Source organism: Pagrus pagrus, assembly GCF_965226575.1.
Source record: "Pagrus pagrus genome assembly, chromosome: 12".
NCBI classification, from domain to species: Eukaryota; Metazoa; Chordata; class Actinopteri; order Spariformes; family Sparidae; genus Pagrus; species Pagrus pagrus.
In genome coordinates this window covers 19051165-19075126 of record NC_140196.1, presented here as the reverse complement: position 1 = coordinate 19075126, position 23962 = coordinate 19051165, and the positions used below count along the sequence as shown (strand labels likewise).

General features: G+C 40.2%; 1 protein-coding gene across 2 annotated transcripts in view; it reads left to right on the top strand.

Moving 5' to 3' along the window:
• Positions 1–605: 605 nt before the first annotated feature.
• pik3r2 (phosphoinositide-3-kinase, regulatory subunit 2 (beta)) overlaps positions 606–23962 on the top strand; it is a 28451-nt gene continuing 5094 nt past the window's right edge. Inside the window, exons 1-5 of one of the 2 annotated variants that reach the window (XM_084368849.1) lie at positions 606–861; positions 9158–10048; positions 20035–20127; positions 22899–22973; positions 23519–23665. In XM_084368849.1, coding sequence (XP_084224975.1) covers positions 9730–10048; positions 20035–20127; positions 22899–22973; positions 23519–23665 — 634 coding nt within the window. In that variant the 5' untranslated portion in view covers positions 606–861; positions 9158–9729. Of the gene's footprint in view, positions 862–7311; positions 7430–9157; positions 10049–20034; positions 20128–22898; positions 22974–23518; positions 23666–23962 lie in introns of those variants that run through there. The other variant, XM_084368850.1, reaches the window with a different exon arrangement.

Below are 23962 nucleotides of genomic sequence, written 5' to 3'. Positions count from 1 at the left end.
ATATTGTAGGGATGTCTACTGGTACTATCACAAAATATTAACACGATCAGAAAAAATATCACTAATCTCGATATAATGACTAAGCTAAATACATTAAGATATGCATTTACAAATGAAAAAATGAATCAATTACAAGATAAATCAAGTATATGAATAAGGGAATTAATACAAAAGCTAAATAAATACAAGAGCAAATTTAAAAGAGAAATATCAAATGTTGTCTTGCTGTTTTTTTGTTTTGTTTGTTTTTTGCATTTAATGGCATATTAAATTATGTACTGGGTCAATGACTGATTTATTTTTCATTTTTGGCAGTTTCAGTCCTCCATACCAAACCAGTCACAGAGACAGAGGTGTGAGTAGAGAAATGTTGAATCTTTTTTTTTAAAGACTCAATGATGTCCCTCTGTAACCCAACATGGGATCAGACTGTTTCAGTTGAGCAGGACTTTAAGGTATAAGGTTGGGGGGAAAAGCAGCCTTACAGCTTAACATTGTCCGGTTCATATTTCCATGATGGGCCGAGGCCACCCGGTGACCCCTCACTAATCGTTCGGGCTTTTCCGCTCGGCTTCGTCCCTCTCCGCGCTCCTCATATTAGTTCCCACGCACTCTCCTTCCCTGCGCCGTGCTGAGCTGGAAAATGGCTGTGTAGGGGAGCAGGGAGTCATGAACGGGAGAAGAAAGAAAGAGCGAGAGAAAGAAGGCGAAGCAATAAGTGAACACATGGTTTGCTGAGAAGTTAAATGCACCTCGAGAAGACATCGTCCGCGGATACGGCGCTACACGGACCCTGCCTGCCACAGCGAAGTGTTTAAAGCGCCGCAGCCAAAAGTGAGAAGAGTCAAGAAATATCCGCGGGTGAGTTTTTCCAAGTTATTGCACATTTCCAGTACAGCTCGGCAGCAGCAGCAGCCACTGTACTGGAAAATGGTGGAAGCGCTGCAAGTGTGCTCAGAGCACGCAACTTCATGCTGGTGACTTGAGCCCCATATTTAAAGTTTAACATCAGATTTCTGACGCGTTTGTGGGGTTTTTTAAGCTAACTTTTAAATGCAACAGTTAGCTGACTTTGTGTTGCATGATGTCGCTCGCGCTTGTCGACAGCAGTTGACGTGTATGAAAACGCTGAGCCCGTTAAGTTGGTGAAACGTTAGCTCGGTGTTTATTTTATAAAGTTGCTCCAGGGTGTATTTATACCCTTGTTTTTGAGTTTACAGCTTATTCTTGATAAGCCCTGATAGTGCGGCAGCTTCAGGAGGACTTTTAAACTGAGCTAGTAGCTCTTCAAGTTGTCAAATAATGCTGAATTCAAACCTCCAACTTCACTGTTGTGGTTTGTTTAAGCTAAATGCTGAAATTCAGATGTTTTTAAATGTTGACTCACTTTGAAAAAATTGTATCACGAGACTAAAGCACAACAAATAAGCCAAACTCCGCAGTGTGAAACATAGTACACTGTATGTTACACTATAATAGTGCCTTTACATTGACTGCATGAGGCCATGCATTGTGGAGGCCCTACATAGCTGCAGGCCTGACATGATGTGTGTGTTACATCCCTGGTTTGAGGATCTGGCATGCATCTAGTTGGAGTTAATGGAAATTGTACCACTTGTGTAATAAAAAACAAGCCACTCAACTGTGTGGAGACCCCCTCCTCGCCCTCCTCTCTGGCTCTCTTGTAATTACTGAATCCAGCATTATCCAACCAAATGTCAATCCTCCATTACACTGATTTATCAATGTGAAGTATGACTTGTGGCAAAGCCTTCATTCTTCTTCTAAATGTCTTAAAATGCTCCGAATGACTCTCAGGGCTCGTTTCTGTTCAAACTCCCAAAAGAAGTGGAGCTTCTCAAAATGCCAAGTGTCACTTCTCAGAGGGGCAGAATGAATGCTAACTTCAACTTTCAGCAGACGCAGTACAGCTGTGGTTATTTTTGTTATATGTCCTTCAGCTGGGGGACCCAGTTAAACTGAAACGGTGTTATTTGATCAAAATAGCAACAGAATACGGCTTTAAGGACAGTTTTTAGACGTAGCTGCACTGGAAAATGCTGCAGGTCCTGACTTTGGAGTCGCACCTAAAAACACTAAAACATCTGATAGTTAACGTAAGTACAATTTCATAACCTTTCGGGGAGATAGTATTTGGACTCCACCGTACTGGAAACAACACATGTAGTTTGAATCTAATGGTCACATGCAGGGTTGTAACTGTATGAGATTTTCACGGTATGATAACATCTCAGAAAATATCATGGTTTCCCTGTATCATGGTATTACATAATTATTGTAATGATTATTATTATTATTTTTAGTTAGAACAACCGTTAAAGGAATTAAAAACAGTTTTTGTGGTTGAACAAATGTGTTATTATAATCTCACAAATCATTTTGTCCCGACAGACATGACACTTGATAGATAATTGAAATCTCTATATATTATTAATAACACCAATATGTTAGAATTCAATACTGTATAAGAGCAAATGTCCACGGTATGATCATTTTCAGGTTTCATACTGCAGTATACCTTGAAACTGCTTTATAACTGCGACCCTAGTCACGTGTAATCCACTTATTAGACACTTCTGTCAAGGATGTGACCAAAAGCAGTGAGGTGTCCGACTTATTGTAAATTCATTTGGTCTTAGAATAATTGAAAAAATGAGTTCCCAGCTGGCAAAATTCTTGTAAAACGCCTCACATCGGAACAACAGCTCGGAAACTCATCGAAGATTTTGTTATGTGACGTGCCATGAAACATGCAGATGAAAGTAAATATTGATGGTTAGAAAACTTTTATTAAGTCACTTATACACATATACATGTTTTGCTCGCATGTAGCCTAATTTGTAACATGATGTTAGGTTGTAACAATTATTTTCTGGCCTAGGTTACCTAAAAAAGTTACTTATTAGTGTTAACCCTGATAATACGTCAGGTAAAGCAATATTTTAGTGGTTTTAGGGATTGTACTGGTGCAGCAACTGGAACCAAATCATTTTTTGTAACATAAAACTTCCAACTTCAAACAGCTGTCAACATGTTGTTTAAGCGCTCGGAGCAATACAATACAACAGAAATTCTTTGTAGCATCAACACTGTTAGATGACTTGGAAGGAGCCATCCGAGGAGCATGTGAATGCAGTTATTGACGTTTTCCCTCTGCTTGTTCCAGTGACATAGGAATAATAATTCCTTCATAAAAAAAAGAAAATTCAGTATCAAACTGTCAAGTGACAGACTGATAGCCAGATAAATTAAGTGACACATTAATTGGCACCACTTCAGTTGTATAGCTTCATCACCAACCAAGTAAAACCAGTTGCCTGTTAATCTCTCTCACTGTATGTTACCTTCATGTTGAGACAAAATAGTTATGGGGGATTTTGAATGCAGTTTTTATGCATTTATAAGTGACTTTTTAGGGGTAAATGTGTGTTGGCTTTAATAACCAAGAGAAATGCAGTCATCTGGGTGGAAGAAGAAGTTTGACACTTACTTATCACGTACTACATGATAACTACGCAGCAAAAAAGGCCCGTGGTATTTTCAGCTGGTGCAGACTTTGCAGGCTTATCAGATTTTCTATGTTGCAGTCAAAAATGTTTAACAGTGTGATAGCATTTTAAATCAGCCAAGGCATCTTATATCTTTCTGATAAATACAGTGAGTCCTCTTTAACTGCAGAGCTGTGTGGTATATTTGACTTTTCAGAACAGTGCCGTCTCAGTGCTACATAATTTTTGTTGCAGATGTTTCTATTTAGCCAAGTGAGCTTTTCAGCTTCATTAACGACAGATAGAATTCAGGTGAACACAACCTAAATCATAAAATGCCTAAGCCCCCATTTTAGGCTGAAAAATAAGTCCTCACAAGCTCCTGTGTTGTTGGCTTGTCCTCCCTGCCTGTGGCGCGGTAGATTTTTCAGTTCCATGTGGACAGATGGCCCGAGGCCAGGCTGCATGCGTGGTGGCTCTGTAGTCAGCTCCTCACCAGCAGGGCCGTAAAGGGCCAACACATAACACAAACTCTAACTTTAACTGTGTGTCCATGTTAACGTCTGACTTTTGCACAATGCACCTGTTTGTCTCTGTGAAAGTCATATAAGGACAACAGAGAACTGAAGCCTTTTTCTTTTTTTTTTTAAACTCTGAGCTAATGTCAAAAGTCAATGTTTACCTTTTACAGAAAGTGTACAGGCTGAGACTAGAATCTTAAACCCATGAACCAATCAGCTCTTTTGGAAATAATCAAACAACCGTAGGGTGAACTGCTGCTGACATTTGGATTGGATTTACCAACCCATGTTTCTTGTAACTTTCGAAGAAAGTGAGTTCACGTAATTATACGCTGACCTACATACATATGCTGTCGACGAAAGTCGGAATTATGATGTGGTAGGTTGAAAAGGGAATGATGATGTACTATACCCTCAGGTCTACAGAAAAACTTGTTCGACTGCATTCGTAACTGATAGCTTGGTGATAGATTGAGAGGAGAAATGAATTACAGCTCATACATAACATAAGGTTTCTATTATGTTGATAATTTGATATATTGTATATAGAACTGGACTGATAAATTGGCCAGGCTGATATTAACTTGTTGCTGATGCTTTATCAATGTTTGCATCCCCCCGAGCTATAATAAATTGCAGTACAGAAATCGCAAACTTAGTTTGAGAAAATTTGGTAATTGCCTATCAAGTATAATAACAGTGTCACTGTTACATAATTTTTCCACCAGAGAGTGCTGACAAGTTCATTTTTACACTGTCAGTCACAGTTATTATAAATATGAGCCCGACCAATAAATTGTCTGGCTGATATTATTGGCCAATATTGGCTTATCACAGATATATTGATATCGGCTTATATGTTGCCGGATATGTGCTGGTATGAAAACTGTTTTTTAGAGATTATAATGCAGAAAAAGATGCTTGGGTTGATTTAATAGCAACATTGCTAAACATGCAAAAGAATGTGAGCGAATCGGCTAGAAATTTCCCTAAAATTGGTGTCGGCATCATCCCAAAAAATGTGTATTGGTCGGGCTCTATTAAAAATAATCTATGAGATCCTCATCAGGATTGTTTGTTTATGTCATGTGTTTGTGTTTATAAATCCTAAGTTTAATTTTATATATTTGTATCAATAATTGCCTCTAGTATTGGTGGGGCTAAACTGGGGTGTGCTATCTGATGATTTCAAATCATCATTAATCTTGATGATGATTTACTACAACATGATGAATTATATCAATATTGCATTAAAAATTATGTGCTATGTACCAGAAGATTTTATCCATATCATCCACTCCTAACATGTAGTAACAGTAATACTCTATACCTAATAAAAACAGTACAGTGTAGGGTTGTTTGATTTATCCTTTTAAAAAATTGATTCATCTACTAGTTATTGTTTGAATTAAATGTAAGGCTCATACGATATCAGAAAATAGAGAAAAAATGTCCAACTTATGATTCTCGGAGTCCATGGTGACGTCCTCCAATGGTTGGTCCGACAAACAGTCCAAAACCCAGAGATATTTGTTTACAAAGATATAAACAAGCAAAAGCAGGAATCAATTTGGAGAAGCTGGAATCATAAAAAGTTTTAGATTTTTGCTTGAAAAACAACTAATTAATTAACTGAACTAGTTAATCAATTCGGAACGTACTTGCAGTTTATATTTCCACCAATCATTAATCTGTTGATTGACTAATTGTTCCAACTATTTATCAGTGCTGGTCTTTTTATGTATAAATGAATAACTCATTTTCACATTAATATTAAAAGACCAACATTAAAAAAATCTTTTAGTCAAAAAAACATTAGAAAGAAATGATTGGACATAAATGTATTGCTGGTCTATAAGCCACGTCAGTCGCTCTTATTCCACTCACTGTGTTAGTGATGCTCTGAATAGCTTATTTGCCATTTTACATTATGCATACTGGTGTATAATGAACAGGTCAGAGCTCCACTGGCTGACTAAACACATCAAGAGTCATTTGATGTCTGCAGACAGCAGTAGAAAATCTAGATGCCATTTTGAGTTCAGTCTAGGTCTCACTTTACCCCTCAGTTAAAGAACATGTCTGTGAGATAAATAACAAATAAGTAGAAAATTTGAAGAAAATTACTTGCATGTTTTTGAATCACTGTGCTGTTATAATGCACAGTTCTTTACCAAATACTCCATTACGTTACTGATATACCAGCACTTTTGGAGTGATTTTTGTCCTGGATTCTCACTGTCCCTGATTTTCCTTTTTTTCTTCCACATTTCTCTTCATCTCAACTGAAAAAAAACAAATATCATCTCCTCTCATCTCATTGCACGACTTCAACATGACTCATGGAATTCTCTCCAATCACACGCAGCCCTCAGTGTTTCCATGTTGTTTGTTTTTCATCATTATCCTGTTGCAGCTTCATTTGCTTTAAATCATCACGTCATCAAAGATGATGAGCAATCATTAAGGTTGCAAAGATGGAAAAGGTTGAGTGTGATGTGAAAAGGTGGAGTTGTTTGGGTCAGATGTTTGATCACTGCCTAGATACATTTTCTAATATTAGAACATTTCCTTGATTTGTCCGGCTTCTCTGCTGACTGGTGAGCACATGGCCAGAGCAGCAGCCAATCAGAGTGCGGGATTAGCTTTCCCTCTCTCTAGCAACAGTGAGTTACTTGCTGCCTATTCATTAATTATTTTCCTGTGGTCTCCCTCAGCCGTTTGGACTCTGCTGATAGCAAAGTGCTCCGTCTCTGAGTCTCACTCTGTTTTTTTTCCTCCGCTCTCTGTCGCTCTGCTCTGACTGAATAAAAAGTCTTTAAAAAAGGATGGATCCAGTGACGCTGATCTTGCCTGCTGCTGCTGCTACCCTGAACTGTGAGCTACTACAACAATATCAGACCAGGACTGTAACAGAGATGACTCTTCTCTCACCTCGTACGACTTTTTCTGCTCTGGAACTAAATAATAAAGAAGGATTACTGAGTGAGGGCGCTCCCTGCGCACTGCTTTTTCTTTCACTTGGTCTTCATCTTGTTTTTACCTCTTTTATGCAGCAACGCTTTGGCTATAAACAAATACAACAAGGCAACTGGAGAAACGACTGGACTTTTTCGCCCGCTGAGGATGGGGGGGGGTTGTTGTCAGTTGGAGGCAAGACTCTGTGTGTGTTTGGGGTGGGGGGGGTGAAGAGCAGGTGGAGAGAGGAGGGAGGGAGAGGGAGTTTAGGGTTGGGGGGGTGGGGGGTGGGGGGGGTTATGGTGGTGTGAGGATTGCGGGCTGTGGTTGGGTATGCCAGTGCCACGTGTCTAGCCTGGCACCTCTTGCTTCTCGACTCGAAGGATGTTGGACCGAGAGTCTGACTGAGCCTGTCCGGCTTCTCTCTGAACCAAAAGTGGGGTGAGTGTTGCACTCTGCTGCATCCTGTTATCACCATAACTCTTAAACCTTTATTTAAAAAGATGATATTCTTACTCACGAAGGTTTGCAGGGAATGTGCGTTCGCTTTCCGAATGTCGTGGGGGGAGAGAGGATAATCTAGACTAAGGTTCAAAGCATGCACTTTGGCATTCAAAGATGCAAAACGAAGGTTTAGGTTTATTTTTTTAATGCTCTCAGCTAGTTTTATCGAAGCGTCTGCAATGCATCACTCAAAATATTTTCCATTCACGAACGTTTATGAAATGATTGCACAACATCGGGCCTCGCAGACCAGGCCTATGGTTATTTGGATTTGGACGTTTTGGGAAATCGCCCCAAATAGCTCCTTCCTCCTGGCATACAAGACCAAAACTTCCATCCACCGTCCAGTCCCTTTCACCCTCCCTCTGTACCTGCTTCATCTCCTCACTGACATCCTTTCATCCCGTCCGGAGAGGTTAACAGGACCATTGTCCTTGGTTGGTCCAGAGACCACAGATGTAGTACTTAATCTGGAAACCCTAATCTCTCCTTCTTCCTCGCTGTCTGTCTCATCTCTCACTATAGTTGCCATTTTGAATTTAAACTTTGTACCATTTGAATTTTTATTGTCTAATTCAAATCTCAAATGGCCAAAAAAGATTCCTGATTTTTCCATATTCTGCGATTAATATTATAAGTGTTTTCAACCCTCGGAAATTAGGATTTTCCAAAGTAAGTGTCTGGTTAATTCAATTAAATTGGTTCACTAGAACCATTTTTACTGATAAAATCCAGCCTTTTGAAACGGTTATATTGCTGTTTTACGGTAATAATTGAGCACTTGTGCTTGGCATTTATTGGGCCTTGCAATCATCTTTATCAGAGAATATTTGTTATGGGTCCATGAATGACCTTTTTGCTTTGTATACGTACTATGATACGATTAAATAAAAAGAGTGTGATATTTCTCATTGAAACATCTCTTTTTAGGTGTTTTTGTCTGATATTGTGCCGGGCTTTGGTTGCTCAGTTGACTCTCCATTCAGTATTCTCATCTGGAATGGACTTGGTTCAGTATGATTTAGCAATTTTGACAGAATGAAGCCGAAAATATTTCTGAGGCAACACAGAGCTGCCTTTTTTCTCTGCTACGGAGAGGGAACTGTTGCAAAGGGTTCTGCATGTTTCAGAAAATTCTGGTTGCCCTACAGCTGTGGTGCAGGTCTTAGTTTCTTTTGCATGAAAATGTTTTCTTCGCCATTTTGCATACATTTCTTTTGCATCTTCCTGCTAATCTCACATGTTGTTGTGCAACTTGAAGGGACGTTTATTTCACAGTAAAACTTCTTGTTCCTGTGGAGACTGTGATGCGTCAGTTTGGGCTGTGAGTGTGTGAATGTAGAGTGGAGGGAATGGAGGCTCCTGTCCAGGGACCCAGTCTGCTGTTGGTCATGACGCAGTAGCATCATCCGATCTCTCTGTCCTAACCGAAGCCTGCACAAATGCATGGAGCTGCCGCAGTTCGCCATTTTCATGCACCGCTTTAAGCTTCGATTCACATAGATGTGTACCGCTTTACTTCGTGCTATTAATCGAATAGAAACGCGTTTATTGACGGTTAATTCTTATTTTTCATGATTACGTTTTTTCATTTTTGTTATTTTTGAGAATAATTTCAACTCTTTTTTCCCTTTCTTCTTTTTTTTGGGTTTCTATGTCATGTAGGTCGGTCATAATCCCTGTCCAGAACATGTGGGAGCCTGAGAGAACCGAAGAGGATTAGAGACCTTCCCACTCTGCCTCTCATCCTCCAATCAGACCACTTCGTTTGACCGTGGGGAGCCAACGACGCCGGGCCCTCGACTGGCGAAATATTTTACCAGGCTTCTATAGTAGCACCCAGCCAGCAGGTTTCTCGCTGCTTGAAAGAGCATGTTGCCAACGCTCTCCCTCTGCTCCATCATCTGGCTCAACCGGGGTATTAAGCTGAGGAAAGTGCACCAATCCACCAACACTGGTCAGGTCTGAAGCAGCTGCCACCGCAGACATTACAGCAGCAGAACGTGACCTTATCGACTTTTCAAAATGCTTCTAAGCTTCGGGTGACTGCCCCTCCTCCCCTCGTCCCCCTGACCCCCTGAGCCACCGTACCAACACCAGACTTTAGTGACTCAACAGCCTTTTTGGTTTCTGAGGAGGATTTCTGAACCGCCGAATCCTGTTGTTGCAGTGGGACTCGGGCTGCAACATCTGATCCTCTGTTCGGTGGCCATTTTGATTTTTGCCTCACTAACAAAATGGCGACGGAAGGTTTTCAGTACCTCGCCCTCTACGCATTTACGAAGGACCAGGAAGAAGACTTAGACCTGCAGCCTGGAGACCTTCTGACCGTCAGCAAGGCCTCTCTGCTGTCCATGGAGACCTACCAGGAGGGCTGTGCGGAGCATCCCGAGCGCCTCGGCTGGCTCCTCGGCTACAACGATCGCACCAAACAGAGAGGCGACTTCCCAGGGACGTACGTCGAGTACGTGGGCGCTGTCAAGATGGCACTCCCATCAAGTCAACCCAGGTCCCAGCGACCCCTTCCTGCTGCTCCTCGACCGGAGTTGTCTCAAGGTAAGAGACTTTTCTATATATATTACACTCTGTCACGTGGTGTAGCTGAACAGTAATATTTTGTTGAGCGTAATGATCCGCTCATAGCACAATACAGTGGAGCATTTTGTTATTGCAGCGTCCTGTCTGTATGTCATTGTAAAGCAGGCACTTCAAGATATACAAGTTTAACTCTTCTACATCAGAAACTAACGTAAGAATTTGTTTATCTATCTGCTATTTCGATATTATTTTTCTTTGGAGCTTTTTCTGCTCAGTTGAAATTATAACTGACTAGACGTACTACTTACGTGCTGAATTTTATCTTGTTCATAAGCTCCAGGTATGCAGAAAGCTTCCACGTAGAAACAAGCTAGATAACAGTTAACTCAAGCTAATTTATATCACTATTTGTGCTTGTAAGGGTTTAGATCTTCCTTGGTCTGTCTTTCTGCTTATGGGGAAGTGTGATTTTTTGCAATCAGGACACAGTTTATGTAGAGGACAAGACTATCAACAAATGCTTGAATGCAAAAAACACACAAAAAACAGATGTTCACTGTTAGTTGGTGTAGTTGCTGGTCAACCACCTCAGGAGTTTTGATTGGGCTTTCACATTTGGCAGTGACCTCAAGCTGACCCTTTAATCTATACTTAAAACACGTCATAAGCCTTACCTCTTTGGAAGCACAGCTAACCAAACTCTCTGCTGAATAATAAAAGGCTAATCCATCTACTTACTGGACTCTCCTGTACAGGTCTGGCATTGATTGTGTCTGTCTGTGTGGTCCCTTTTACATTCAATGTGAACATGTGTATTCTACGGAGTCCGAGCTGCATCTCTGGGCTTATCTGCACAAAAATGCTCGCCTCTCCTTCGCTGTGACTTGTCATTGACCCCACTCAACCATGAGTAAAGGATTGCACAGGCAGGAGAGGCTAATAGTACTGTTCTCACCTGTTACTAGATATTTGAGAGCATTGTCTGGCATTAAAATTGACAGCTGCTTTGAAAAATATTCACGTTTTATTTGATCTGTTTTTATTTTATGCAAATTGAGAGTTATCTAACATTTCGGGAAATGCAGTGTTACATTTTTGCTCGGAAATAAGTGCTGTTCTTTCACACCTCTCTTTACTCCTGTGACTTTGGGAAAGTATGCGCACGTTATTATTCATAATGGTAAGCGCCTGCTTTCAGCTGTAACAGTGTCTAACTCAAACATACACTTGGCATGAATTGGTCGACCTTCACAAGCTCAACTTCAAGTAAAAACTTTAGTTTGTTGAGTCCATCCATTTCCATCGTTTTCTCCTCATTTGCATTCTCTTGCTTTTGGCTTCAGCTAGTTAATTTATTACTTCCTTGTATTGGATGCCAGAGAAAAAGGTGCACAGGGCCAAAATAAATAAATAAAAGTTTTTATTTCATTCTGCATATGAAACCGTGCATTCCTTCTCTGTCAAAAGCTGTACTCTCTATTTTTCCCCTGTGCTTTTTTATGACAGATGGGATAAGTACCACTCTGAGCACGTAGGCTGTGAACTCTGAATTACCTCTGGCTGAGCCAATTGGCTATTCAACATGTACGACTAAGTACACTGGGCCTCAATCAAATTCATTAGTTTAGTTTCTGCAATTTTTTTCTGACAAGTCCTTAAAAAACAGAGACTATCGTAGCTGCAGCACTCATGTCCAGTATTCATTTCAAATGTGATTCATGAATACCAATAAAATGATAAAAAGCTGAGAGGGAGAGGATGTATTAGTGAATGAGGCATGAACTTTCTCCAGCAGACGCAGGTGAGGAGGACAACAGTATCCTCGCAGTTTGACAGACAGTGAGACAAACCAGTTGGGCAGCAGGCGTTTGTGTCTGTGATGTGGAGCGACAGGGGCCGGAGAACAGAGTGAAACCTTGAGAGAGGGGGTGAGAGGGGGGCAGGGCAGAGGCTGAAGGAAGGATACCTTGGCTTAGCACCAAAAGTGCATTGTAGATTAGAAATGGTCAAGCCCAAATTTTACAAATATCATCTTCATTCCCTGAAGGCACAGAGGCCCTGGACATCGTGTGAATAGAGCTATTGTTAGTGTGGCCCATTTACTATTCGCAGGGATTGTAACATTTGGCATCGAGGGGCAGCAAAGCAGGCCTAGTGGTTGGGAAGGTCGACCAAGTTACAGGTTTAGTTCCAGCATCTGTCCTTTTACATGCAGCTGAACTTTTAAGAAAACTGACTGAAAGCAATTCCAAACTACAGTTTTAAAACAGAGCTTTTTTTTCATGCCTTCAAAGGAAAATTTAAAGCCCAAATGAAAAATTTAGAGCAGTCAGTTTTTGTGCACATAAGAAAATGTATTATTATCAGATTTCTGCACAGCCCTCGATCACTGTGAGCAAAATTTCAGCTTTTGAAAACTGAAATATTTTAAATGTGTCTGTTTGTTCCTTGTCAGGGCATTTTGATTGTCGAGTGAACTGAGATAGTTGCTTTCACGTGTACAAGATGACTTATTTAGAGTTTAACTTCAGTTTTAGTCACATTTGGATTTAATCATCTTGAATACAGTTACAATCAGTATATTCTTTCTTGACTCCACACTGCGGCTGCAGTGATACTTCCTCAGTCTCAAGTCTTTGTCATGCAAATGCACACGTGTAAAACTCTCAATATAAACCCAGTTAGGTGTACACATTGCCAAAAACATCAGGTTTGTGTAGCAGAAATCTGCGGGGCTTTTCTTAATCCCTTACCCAGATTAAGGAAACCAGGTCTCTCATTAGCATTTAGGAAATCAGGTTACTGCAGAAGGCAGTACAACCGGCTAACAACCCTGCTGCCTAAAGTACCAGTGTTTTTAAGCAGGCGAAATGCAAAACGAGGATTTCTTGTTCGCCAAAAGATGCAAATGGCTCAGCTTTTCTTTCTTTCTAAAATGACATGAGGAGAGGATTCTGGGTTGGCCGATGACGTGATACTTGTTGAATATTTGTACAAGATGGACTGCAATAATGCACCCCCGTTCTACTGATGCAGCATGCATTTTGATGTTGTGTGCATTGGAAATGAAATGCATTTTGTTCTGGACTGAAGCAGTTTTTTTATGTTTTCTTTTGGTGTTGTGTCAGCATTGAAACAGTGAAACGCTGTGTGCGGTACACTTTTTGAGACAAATTAGGAGTAAAAATCAGGTTCACTCCTCAGATACGAAGGCAAAACATTTCTCAACATGCAGCAGAAATAATTCTACAAACCCAGAGAGTTTTTTTTTTCTCTTTCCCTCCTTTCTTTCTCTCCTCTCCCTGGCCTCACTTTAACTGCCTGCTGAAGTGAACCATGGCTTGGCATTTTTGCAAACTCCTCCCTTCGTACCCCCTCCCCCTCCCTCCTTTTTGCAGCCTCTCTCCCTGATTCACATACACGTCTGATACTGTCTCTGGGCAGCTATAAACCATGTTAGCGGGACCAGTTCTCAGAAAGGAGAGGCCTCCACTCACTCTCCGCTCCCTGCGCCTTACCAGGAAAACACTTTCAAAGAACGCACGGAGGGGGTGGCAGAGGGGCTGAGACAGTAGAGAAAGTGAATGGGAAAGATATGGAGAGGCTGGAAAGGGAGGGAGACGGAGGCTACATTTTAAGCCAAGGCCGCCCTGTCCAACTGCAAATATAGGAACCAGCTGTATTTGGTTTCTCTTCTGACTGTTGTATTATTCTCCTGGAGTTTAGTAAAGTTAGCATGTTAGCAGTTTGCAGAGCTATAGAAAATGTTATTTTCTGGAGCATGTTCTGACTAGAAATTAAAACTCATTTAGGCGTGAAGTTATCTTACAAAAAGATAAACGGCTTTAGCAAAGTACATTTTGTACTGGTTCCTACTTTAGGCAGCAGTGAAATAAAATCAAGATTTTTGTTTGTTGCTACAGAATGTTCCCATGAGGCGTCCAGAGTTGAGTTGAGTTAGTATTTTCCATCAGTAACGATACAAACACTAAACAGATTATCAACCAAATTATACCATAAAGTATGGTCTGTTCTCTTCTTCTGAGGGACAAATCTCTAACTTTTTGAATGTGTAAGCGTCAGTGAGCTCAAAACTTTTCATTTACTGGATGTATTAAGGCCAAGGCTACTCTTGACACAAACTGGTTTGTTAAACCCAACTAAAAATTATCGATGACTTGACAAAGATATGAAATGGAGATTACACTTACATATCCCGATGTAACAATATCCAAAATCTCAGGCAATTTGTAGGCTCATATCACGATAACGATATATATTGTATCAATTGCGCAGTCCTTGTCTATCAACTAACTTTGTTGTCCAAAATTACAGCAGTGCACTGAAACAGTAAGCTTCACTGGGAATTTAAAAATTATAAACTACACCAAGCATAATTTTCAAAATTATGCCGGTTTGGGAACGGCACCAACACCAACAGATTTGCACACTGGACTCTGCTGGACAGTTGAAATAGCTGGAGGGGCGACACAGTGATGAAATGCCCACTCCTGGTTTACAGGTGGTCAAATACCAAGCAAAATGAGATCACCTTAGATTTCAATCAATACATACAAGAAATGACCTCACGACTGTATACATGTTCCAGTGAACCAACAAATCACTCAGACACCCTGTAGTCAGCTGAGTGAGCACGACAATATCATTTTGTTATTAACACTTCACTAAAAGACAAACTTTTTCTCCATGATAACATGAGCTCGTTGTTACTGGGGACCTTTTTTTGCATAAAGTGGTAACATTTATTTGCACATTTTGTATATGTTAATATTCATGAACTACATGGTTTTGTCCTGTATTTCTATTTAACCTTTAACATAAAAATCTCTACATTTGTTGCATGAAACACGTCTCAATCAGCCTGTTATTACAGGTATTTTGCACATTTCTGCATTAATATTTCCTCTTAGTAGCGCCTGTAGGCCTGCAACATCAGATCCAGCGCCGTGTCAAGATCACATGTCTTGGACATGGTTGCAGGAGCTCACTTGTACACGTGCAGCTTTGAAGCATGTTGTGACAGAGGAATGGATGGTGTGCGATGCCATGATGCATTGCCTGTCCACATGGTTGTTATGCACTGAGGACATATAGCAGTGAAACCTGACCAGCAGCATATACACGCTGTTACACACCTTGTGTGAGCCAGACACCAACTGGCCTTGTCACCACTGTGCATAAGAAACACACGCTTAGAGTAACCGGCATGGTTTGAGTGTTTTTTATTCTCATTTGTTGATCAAGGTGCTTCAATTGAATTTTACATTTGTGCATTTGGGGTGAAGCTGGTGAAATATTTTTAAAAAATAGAATAAAGTTTCAGTGAAAATGGACAGATTTGTATTAGTCTGTAAGTTAGTCTTTGGTGTTTGTTAATAATTTAGCAGCCAATCATTTTGGTAAACTGAACTAGGCAAAGCTGTGAATTTTATCCCTCTGGGTCTTCACTTACATGGGAATAGAAAAGTGTTGAAAGTCTGCAGTCATTCATTTGATTACCCGTGCAAATAGAAGTTTGACAATCTGATCTTCACGCAGGATTCAGTTGCTTGCCAGTTAAAAAGATTATTTGAACATTGAACATTGACGGCTGTAGTAATCTTTGTATGTTTCTGCTGTTTTTATTTACTGTAGCATATTCGTGGCACAGGCTTTTACTAACCTTGTGTGGAAAAGACTGTGCTACACATGTTTTACCAGAGCCTGGTAATAATTAATGCTATTCTACCAAGGCCTGTAGATGTCGCATTATTTCCAGGCGCCAGTCAAAACAAGGGGAAAACAAACAATGGAAAATGTAGTTAATCAGACAAAGCCATGGTTGCATGAACTATTTGAATTTTTCTAATTCAGTGACTATTCGAATATAGAAAAAGTCCCTACTTGAGCTAAGATTGTTTTGTCAAACCTTTTGTTCTTGTAAAGCACTAGTGGATTCCTTGACCATGTCCCACACATAAACCATTCAATTAGGTCCTCTGAGGTATGTGAAAACTCTACTTGTTGTTTCATAAACCCTTAACATAATCATGTCATATCCATATTTTTTAAAGTAGCCTTTATTGGGATCACCGTGGTTATGGTACAGCAAGAATATTATTTTTTGGGCGGTAAAATTTGAATTAGACAGTGTTATGCCAAATCAAAAAAGAATGAAATCCACAGTTTCTACCATGTAACAAATGATAATAGATAGTACCAGTAGTGGTTGCTGAATTTAATACTTCACTCATAATCTCAGTAGTGTTCAATAACACTTTATTCAGCACAAATCCAAGGTGTAGGAGTGTTGGTGAGGAAATTCCAGAGGTTTTAAATTTGAGCAGTGAAATACTGTGAATGAATTTGTGCTGTAACGTTGCACTTCAGTTTCTCACACAGAGCTCAGAGAGGGAGAATGCAGCAGAGCCAGCTATGTATTACATAAGCGTACTGATGCAAAAGATACAGACCAAATATTCTGCTTCACATGGCTTTGCCTCATCCAGTCTACTTTTGTCTGTCTGCGAGCGAGTCAGCCCAAACACACAAAGACAGGATCTGCAACATTCGTCCAACCATCACAGTTCCAGCTTCATGTGTAGATAGCGCACATCACTCAGTTTAATCATGAATTACTTGCTGTATTGACTTTATCAAAGCTCTTCTGAAGACAAGCTGCAAACACAGTCACAAGATCTTGTTTTTAAACTCTCTCACAATGAATGCATGCATAACGTAGACTTAAACGGCCTCAAATGCACCAGTGGAGGAACCAAACCCCTCTCTCTGTCATGCTTCTCTCTCTTTATCTCTCCCTTTGGCTACATCTCAGGGCATGTCAAGTCATATGCCTGTCTCCAGTGTGCAGTCTGCCAAGGAAGTGGTTCTAATTGACTAACGAGTTGCTGTTACTTTATGTGCCTTTCTCTCTTTTTCCATACCTTTCCAAAACCCTGACATGACTCCCGGGCTACAGCTGCTTTTGCAGGGAAAAAAATAAGAAAAAAGACTCCTTCTTTGCACGAAAGTCAAAGGTTTTTTTTTTCTTTTCCTTTTCGGGTGAGGAGAAATGCACAGGGTAATAAAGTGTTTATGTTTGTTTGCATGTAGAAGTGAGAAAGTTTCTTCCTCTTGGGGAAAATATGGCAATCCAGTTTTCCTTCCTAGTCCCCTCCCAAACTATTAGAGTACATTAATTTAGTGTTTTATTGCCCATATTTGTACTTATTTCCCTGTTTCATTTGATTTTCCCTGTTTTATTGCCTGCAGCCTGCCTAAACACTACTGTATATGAGCTCCATGGGGATTGGCTTTTGCTCTACTGAATAATTAATACATTCTGCTTTCCAAAGTAATAGCATTTATATCTTGCTGCGTCTGTATTTTATGACAATCCAGTCTTACTTAGACAGAGCATATTAATTCTGACACGACTAAAATGAAGGCATGGAATTAAATGAACTGGTCTGAAAGTGTTCACCATTGTACATTGTCATGGCATTTTATGATACATGAACTGACGAAAACAAGCAACTAAACATCAAAAAATCTGTTCAGTGGTTTGTGGAGATTATTCTCACAAGAGAAATGACAGTTTGGACAGATTGTTCTAATGCGTAAAATTTAATGCGTAAAATTACCAATCTTTATGTTTACCTGAAACCTGGAAGTATGAATTATGAATCTTTTCTGTTACTAGCACAGGCGGATGATATATGACTTTGCTGTAGAGCCACAAAACCTCCCAAGGTGTGTTCAAACTACCGGTGACAAAGCAACAGTCCACGGGTAATTTTTAATGGATGCTGGCGATATGACGCCACAAACAGATGCTCAACGCTTGTCGCTGAGTGGCGGCATGACGCACTTCAAATCAAAGTTGACTTGGTTTAAACTTTCAGCAGAGACTTGGTCACAGTGTAGCTGGCCACACTTGGTCATTTTGAAACTTTGTTGCTTGTAGTGGAAACAGGTAGGGGACAATAAAAAAACATTGAACATTGAATTTTCATTATCGTGATAAACATGAAAAAAAAGATAATTGTGAATATTCTCACAGGAATTACTTGAAAAAGTTGTCCAGCTCGCTGACATACAATCCTATATTGGTTTCCTGATTTATTTTGAGTATCCTTAGCCTGACACTATGGCTTGTACATTGTATCCCCCAGAAAAAAATTAAGTCGGATGTGTGGAAATGCTACAGAATCCAAAAAAAAAAAAATGACAGGGAGACAAGGTTACCACCATTTATTTATCCTTTATTTGTACAGGAAGATCTTATAATTTATGGTTACTTATTTAAGATTCTTGGATTGTTTTTCACTAAGAAAAGATGTGTGTCCTAAGTATTGTAGTGCTTCAAAGATGTCCCAGTCACAAATCATATTCTCCAGATGTAAGAGAACATGCCTGTTTGATACAGACCCCAACAAAAATCACATCACTTCATAATCATTTCCTATGAGTCATATAAATCTTTTATAATTCACAGATTAAATATGCCATACTGCCAGTAGGAGAGCAAGAGCAGAAGTAGCCCATATGAGTTATTTTAGAAGGCAATGACATGTCTTGATGTTTAATTTCTGTTTGTGATTTTGTGCTAACACACTGAAGAGAGAGACTGTGATGAGAGGAGAGTGGGGGAGGGGCCTGCCATCCAAAATGGCCAACAGGGATAAAGAAGAGGCAGAGGTCTGTCTGTGTGCTCGCTAGAGATCTGGAGACGCTGCCAGGCAAAGTTTCCATGTTTAACTGGCAGGCATGGAGACAGAGAGAGAGACGGAGAGAGAGAAAGACAGAGAGACGGTGAGAGTGAGAGATGAAGAAAGGGGAAAAAAATGAGAAAGGTTGCATTAAAACTTCAGTAAAAGAGGCCAAAACAGAGAAAAAGAAAGAGAAAGAACAAGAGAGAAAGTCCAGCAGGAGCAAGAATGCAAGAGAGCAAAGGACAGAGAGGGAGAGAGGGCGAGAGACATCCAAAGAAACTGAGAACAAGAACCAGAGAGAGAGAGGGGAACGGAATGTGCTGACGCGGCGTTTCTTGTCTGAACTCCCCAAATTAATAATCAGCAGCGGTTTAGCCGAGCCGTGCCAGGAACAGGAGCCTACTGCCAAGCCCCCGGCCAGGCCAGGCCCTCCCTGCTCCCACCGTTACCCCCACCCCTCACCACCGCCCCCTACCCCTCGACCCCCAGCTCGCAGCCCTGCTCCGGGGCCGAATAGGAGGCGCTGCCTGCCTGCCTGTTCGGGCCGGGCCGGGCCTGGCACACTGCCACAGGGCTTTTGCTTGTTCAGGAGTTTTGATTAAATCCTTTATTGTGCTCCACTCACGCAAAGAGCTAAGGCGAAACACCGAGCAGGACGGAGCGGAGGGGAGGAGAGAAAGCGAGAGGGGAGAAAAGAAAAGGGAAAAAAAGAGAGGGAGGGGAGGGAGGGAAATGGGATCTCTTTTTTTCCCTCCTGCTTTCTCCTTTCTCTTTCTCTCGAACTGAAAAGATGTTTGATTTAGTCTATGGGGAGTTGTAAAGTAGATAAAGTTTTTTTGCTCGCCATCAGCAGTCTGTTTTATTTTTTTGGAGCCTTTTTTTATTTTCACTCGTCTGAATAAAAGCTCCTTTCATTCTTTTGTGCGTTTACTAAATTGTTCTGGTTTTATTATCATATATCTCATCAGCTAGACTTCCAGACTACAAGCTGCCCCACTGACATGCATCACAAGCTTCAAGTTTTCTCCGTGTATTAAGCGTGAAATATTTTCTAACTGCTGCTGCTCTTTTGCTAAAACAGGTGTACTTCTTGCCAAATGGACACTAAAATCCACCTTATCATATTTTATAGTGTTCCTTGTGGATTTTATATACACTCACAACATTATACACGCTCTATATCTCCAACTGCTCCCAGTTAACTGCGCCCTTGTCAGTGCTGCAGCACCCCCGTGGCCTTTCAGAGGCTTTGTGCCAGAAGTGTAACAGTGATTTGTGTTGTTGTTTCAGCTGTTTCTGTGCCGGACCTGAGCGAGCAGTTCACACCGCCGGAGACGGCTCCCCCAGCCCTCGTCAGCCTGATCCAAGCCATAGAGAAAAGAGGTATATCCGTGTCAACCGGCCAACACATTCTTCTGCTGTCTGTCTCGCCTCCCCGTCTTTCCGTCTATGTGCGACTGTCTCCCTCCTGCCATCTGCCTCTCGCTCTCATGTGCCAGCATTTTCACAAAGGGTAGAAGTATAGATATCCAGTCGGGCAGTCATATAGATGTAGAAGTGCACACACAGTAACGGCCCAGCTGCTTCGTGACTTGATAAAGATTTTGTACATTGAAGTAAATGTGGTTTAAGTCAGAACTGTTCACATCGACCACACCGAGAGTCCTTCACAGTGGGTTTGATTCACACTATGTTATTAACAAATAGAGCTCAGTGGGACTCCATTCACAGCTTTGCCTCTTTTTTTTCTGTCTTCCTTTTTGTATATCGCTGTCTGTCTCTCACTCTCTAACACACACACACACACACACACACACAAAGGGCTGCAACTAATAATTATTTTCATCATTGATTAATGTGCTGATAATATTCCTGATTGCTCATTTAGTTTACAAACAAAACATCAACAAAACATCTTCTTATGGCTTTGTCTAAAATCCTGAGATGTTGGAATTTAAAATGATGTCAAACAGAGAAATGTAGCAAATCATCACAATAGCAGGAACTTTTCAATTCAATTAAATGACTACTGTAATTGTTTCTATACATTATGCACACATTTGTGTTGTGACTATACTGGAATTTCTAACTTTGATACAATACCTTTTAAAAATACTGATACCGCCAAAAAAATTGACAGAAGATTGCAGGCATTAAATTGAAGACTTTTAGTAAAAGAAAAATATAACAAAGCTATAACGTGACAACAAGATACAACTTTTCTTTTCTTGGTTAGTAGCAGAGAACAGAAGACAAATTGTAGCGAACATTTAATGTCGAACATTTTTTAAAAACATTTGTTTTTTGCTCATAAGATTAGGCGAACATATCTGGTACTGTTGTATCAATACTGAGAGTATTGAGTATTGAAACTGTTTCAAATATTCAGAATCAATATGTATTGTTACTTCAATATAATTGACAACACTGGCATACATAAACATTGTGTACTACACACAGAGTTTGTATCTAGTATAAAACATTATATATACCAATTTATGGAAGAAAGGGAAGAAATCAAGTAGAAGTACAGCAGACGAGTTTTGAAGAGTACATTTGAAACATTTTAGATGTGACTCGCCTGGAATCTACTAGAAGGACGACAGAAGGTTCGTCTCGAATGTAAATAATATAATGCAGCAGTAATATTGAATTACTTCCCAGTGTCGGATGCACACACACTCTGACTGCATGGTGTGGTTTTCACGACTACCTGAGAGACTGGTGAGTCTCAAGGAATTGCCTCCTAGATGCAAGCTGTCTAGACCCAGTGGTCCTAAATGTTTTTTTAAGCCTGGGACCCAAAAGTGAAATGTAGTCATTCAGAGTTAAATGTGTTAGGAATATTTTCAGAGGATGTGTGTGAAATCTTTCTCTGTCTCATGGGACAGTCTTTCCAACAAGGTTTAGAGTGGTATTTTAGTATGCCTAAAAGTTTCTTCTTCACCACAACAAAACATAACATTAACCTTCAAATAAGTTTTCTTCGAGTTTCCCCTTAACATTAAATAGTCAGAAAACTAAGTTTACCCGTAGGGCCTGAACAAACAAAAATTCTCATGATTTGGGGCTCTGTGCTGTCTGTCACTAAATTAAACACATACTTTCCACGAAGAAAGGAACAAACAAAATGAAACACTTCACACTGGAACATGTGTTGACTTTGATCTTGTAAATATTGCTTGTAAAAAAAAAAACAAGAAAAACAATTGAAGGATCAACTCTCCCCCATTTGATTGATCACCTCTCGGATGTGCTGTCAGATGTGAAACTGGAATGAAAGCAGCACACATATGAAAGTGCTGTATCGTAGGCAACTGGACTTGTTTCGGTTTCTTGAAGACGTTTCATCTCTCATCCATGGGGCATTTATCTCAGTATTTCCAAAAGAAATGGTTTAACCATGTGCTTTGTCATACACAAGCTGTTCTCTCAGACTGACATTGATGAGCTTGAAATAAAATGTCTGTATTATCTACCATGTCTTGCATGTCTTTTACATTGAATTGGATTATGTAGTCCAAGTCAGGCAGTCGTATAGTCATCCCCCACATTAGACTCCGCTTCTGGTTGCAATGCGTGACTCGCATATGCATTTCCATTTCTCTTTTCTGCTGTGCTCTTCGTCACTGTGTGTTCTCTTTTCTTATTTGACTAGATTTTACATCAGTGTAGTACAGCTTAATCTGCAGATTATTTCCACAGTTAATCAATCTGATTTGTTGTCTAATGTCTAAATTTGTGACAAACACTCACAATCACAATTTCGCAGAGCCCAAAGTGGCATCTTCAATTTGTTGAGCCGACAGTTCAAAGACTCTGAATTTACTGCCATAAATGACAAAGAAAAGCAGCAAATCCTTAAAAATGTTGACATTTAGGCTTGAAAAAAATTACTAAACCAATTAATCAATAATCAAAGTAGTTGGTCCTTTTAAATTTCTTTCGATGACTAATCATTGCAGCTCTCTTTTGAAAATCTACCCAATGAGTCAGAGGGACATACAGGGATATGATTTTTGTCATGTCTGAACTCTAGTCCGCAATTCTAAATATTTATTTCAAACGACTAATAGATTAATCCAATTATTATTGCAGGTTTACAGCTCTGTGGCATTAACCTTTACTCAACAGCTGTTTTTTGTCTTTCTCAGGTCTCGACTCCAAGAACTTGTACAGGACATCTGATTCCTCAGGTTCAGAAAGCCCAGTCTACACCCTGTGCTCAGGTGAGTTGGTCTAAGTCAGAGTATCTACATTTTAATCCTTATTTTGTTGTTTTTTTGCATAACATATATTATGATGTGTATTTGTGTTAACATTGCAATAGAGCTAGAGTAATTAGTTTATTACAGATTTGCAAAAATCAGAGTATGTATGTTGGAGAAAATTGCAGTACAGAAATGCCAAACTGGGTTTGAGATCACCTAAAAGCAGTGTCAGTAGTTTGTCCTCCAGAGAGCGCTGACATGTTAAATTTTCAACTGTGACATATCCTGCTTATTATGCTTCCTGGTTATTTTTTTTTCTAAGGTATAATTCATTTTCTAAGCAATGCTCTCCACATTTCATAAAGTTACATTAGATTTTTTTTACATCAGTGGAAGCAGTCATCTCCTGTTGGACATCTCACTGGCCTCTTTAAGACTGGGAGAGATTCAACACTCACAGATTAAACTGTTCACGTTCAGGTGTCTTTGTGGTTGAGAGTGGTGGTTTTTTCTCTTGTCATAAATTGTCTTTAAGTGTCTTTGTGTATGTCTCTTGGCTCCAGAGAGTGATCAGAAAGATGTGGGTCCCCTGTCTGAGTGTGTCCTACGCTACCTGAGAGACCTCCCGTCACCCGTCATCCCTGCCTGTATCTACCCTCACCTTCAAACGGCTGTCACACTGCAGCAGCAGATCCTACAGCAGTCAGCAGGTGGGTCGTCCACTAAACACCAGTTTTTTTTTAATTAGGGAAAATTGGTCATTAAAGTGTCATCTTTAATGTATCTAGTTACTGTAGTGGCTAGGTTTTGGGAGATCACAAACTCTGTACATTACTGCCCACCATTTTCCTGTGCTCAGATGCATAGTGGTTGTACATGAATATGAAACCTTTAGTTGCTCCTAACCTTTTCTGTCATTACCTTTTAACCGTCGATACAGCCAATCTCATAACACAGCTGTTGACTGCTGTTAAACATATTATGAGCCGCAATCAAATTTCTTACTT